This window comes from Ctenocephalides felis, unplaced genomic scaffold (genome assembly GCF_003426905.1).
Source record: "Ctenocephalides felis isolate EL2017-DRISC unplaced genomic scaffold, ASM342690v1 CF-g0.4_SCAFFOLD_03571, whole genome shotgun sequence".
Lineage (NCBI taxonomy): Eukaryota > Metazoa > Arthropoda > Insecta > Siphonaptera > Pulicidae > Ctenocephalides > Ctenocephalides felis.
In genome coordinates this window covers 49,118,667-49,121,689 of record NW_020539725.1, presented here as the reverse complement: position 1 = coordinate 49,121,689, position 3,023 = coordinate 49,118,667, and the positions used below count along the sequence as shown (strand labels likewise).

The following is a 3,023-nucleotide window of genomic DNA, read 5'->3' as shown; positions in this document are numbered from 1 at the left end:
TTTAAAATATCAATTAATATATTGAGCAATTGTTCAATAAACTCTAATTATTATTAAATTACTCGTTTTCAAAGATTCCAAACTATTTTATCATAACAGCAAAAATATTAAGTGAAATGTTTGATATCAAGAAAAAAAAATGTTATCCAGATCATAACATTGAAATTAGCATATATATTATACACAGAAAATGTGAAAATCATGCCTTAAATTATAATAAAATATATAATATAGAAATTCAATATTTACATTTAGTTTATTAAAAAATAATAGGACTACTGAAAATGAACCATTTCATTTTTATAAATTTTTATCACAACTGCTCATTATCAACTATAATACGAAATATCACACAAGCAGTGCGTGGCTACATATATACAAGTCGAAAGTATAGTTGTAATTAAGTATATTTATCAAACAAATATTTCTGTGAGATATTTGAATATCTATATAATTGAAAATAAATAGAAGTTAAATTCATTATGTAGTCGTTAACAATATATATAAGCTGGTACATAATGTTATGCACCAACGCTATACATTGTTTTAAATCCAAATTGTTAAAAAATTTGCTGTTAGCTTGTAATCAAACTAAACACATTATAGAAAAAAATTACGATATTAAATCATTGGCATTATGTTGCGATTTGTCAAATATCTAACAGCAAAAACAATTAATATAGTGAACCTACATATTATAAAGTCGATATACAAACATGTTATCTTATAGTTCTATGAACAACCCTAACTTATTATAGAATTGGCGAATTTGTTAGAACAAAGCATCATATATGACCAAATTCAGGTATAATAAAAAAAACTGTATGTATGCTATATGTATATATAGCAATTTACTTCATTATTTAATTTAGTATCCATTGTTTTAAAATCTATATCTATTTATCCAAAACTATTTACAACGTGGCTTTTTACTAAACAATATTCATAATAAAAATATGATATATAAAAATATATAAAACTATATACATAAAAAATAAATAATACATAAAACTATCATATTCTATTATAAAGCTGGCGTTAGAAACCTGAAAGAGGCATAATTATATATCAAGTTCAAACTTTGGTCACATATGACGATCAATTTCAACTTACCCCCAAACTCAATAATATTTTATAATTTGAGCTTTATTTAATATCCTAGAGCATTCCAAAACCTTTAGAATAGCTGATGGCTTTGACTAGTCTGTCTGCCAATTTCTCTTTAGTTGCATATTCAGGCAATAAAAGAACATTAAAGCAGGTATGTGAGGTGGGAAGTCTATCAGAATCAGAACCATTTTTGGCTATTATCATTTTCAGTTTACTTAAACCACCAATAGGCACTCTATCTGAACCCGTTGTGAATTGAAGAAGTTTTCGTTTGCTTTCAATATCAAATGAGTGCACTACGGACCAAAAATTGCGTATTACCTGAGATTCACTAGAATATCCACCTTCATATTCTGTAGCTTCTTCCAGCTCATTGAAATTGAGCACCTGAAAATAAGAAAAGAATCACTAAAGGTCAAAAGGTACATAAATAAAAGCTGTATGCTGTGTATAATTATCTACCACGGCTCAAAAACAAAAATTATATATCTAGAGAATAAGAACAATGAATAAAATAAAGGGAATGGTAAAAGCTTGCCATACCTTGCTTCCACAAACCAGTAGCTCTACTTCCTCCGGTCGGAACAGCAGTCTTAAAGGTGATTCATCTGTAACTGTTTGAAAACCTCTTCTAAATGCACTGAACTGTCTTTCAACAGATTTATTTAGTAAAAAGTCCGCATAAAGATCCACAAATTCCTGTAATAAATTAACCATCCAATAACTGTGTTAACAAAATTGTATACTTCACTAACTTTCAATTGTAATTCAATATTTCACTTTAATTAAATTTACATATTGAGTATTGTTGAAAACTTTTTATTACCTTTTTGTTATGCTGACCAACTGGAATTCTATCTCCATTTTCTTTAAGGTCATGTAATAAAGCATTTCCAAATACATCCCTGTGACATATCTGAAAAGTCTGCATAAAGACTTCCTCCATATCATCTTCTGTGTAATCAAGCATTTCTTTCAGTCCTTGATATAACGACTAAAAACCAAAAATCAGTTTTAAAAAAATATGTGCAATGGCATTAAACATGGAAAATGTTTGTTCAAAATATTTGTATAGACTATTTACAACGTGATAAAAGTTAGAATGTAAAATACTCACTGGATCCCAGTCCTCAAGATCAGGAAATGATCCCCTGATTCCCATAAGTTTCCTATATACTACCATAGGAAATCCAACTGACAATATCACATTGTTATATATTGCTAAACCTATCACTATGCCTATCAAAGTATATTGAGCATCACTTTCAAAGGGCGATGCATTAAACCTAGAAAATAACAAAATGGGCATACAATAAAATAATAATGATAAATATATTTATTTGTAGGCATCACAAAATAAATTAGTAAAAAATGTTTCAATGATTTGCTGCTTGATATGTGTCATCATATCAAGTGTCGGGACGATATCTTTCTTTTTATTTTCATCATATAAGTCTTTAGCAAACATCATAAAAATAACTTCCAAGGATTAAGTTGGATTCGATTTTAATCATAGTCAGTGTTGTTTGACCATTTTGAAAAATAGAATATAATTGAGAATCACTATAACCAGGGCCGGTCCAGGGCGGGTGCGACATTGCGACCGCCAATTTCAATGACAAAGTAAGTAATGTAAAAACAGTTGAAAATAATAGAAAAAAGGGGGCGCCAAGGAACAAATGGCATGCAGGCGCTGAGGACTGTCTTCTTGTTGTCCCTGACTACAACTGAATGTATGGCGATTATTTTGGTAAACAATGCTATTATGCTCAATATTTATAGTCGCAAAAAATCGAAAATAAAATTTTTTATATATGTTTACGTTTCAAAGGTTTTTGAACTTTTTGGCATACCTTAAAAAAAATGGATGTATGTGTGTGTGTGTGTGCGGATACAAATTTTCGTCAATGATT

At 28.9% G+C, this 3,023-nt stretch overlaps 1 protein-coding gene across 1 annotated transcript in view; it reads right to left on the bottom strand.

Moving 5' to 3' along the window:
* Positions 1-910: 910 nt before the first annotated feature.
* Positions 911-3,023, bottom strand: part of LOC113385356 (ubiquitin-protein ligase E3A) — a gene marked incomplete in the record, with an annotated part of 3,780 nt that continues 1,667 nt past the window's right edge. The window contains 5 exon segments of the mRNA XM_026623199.1: positions 911-1,046; positions 1,114-1,497; positions 1,654-1,809; positions 1,937-2,104; positions 2,228-2,396. Of these exon segments, the coding sequence (XP_026478984.1) occupies positions 1,159-1,497; positions 1,654-1,809; positions 1,937-2,104; positions 2,228-2,396 (832 nt within the window).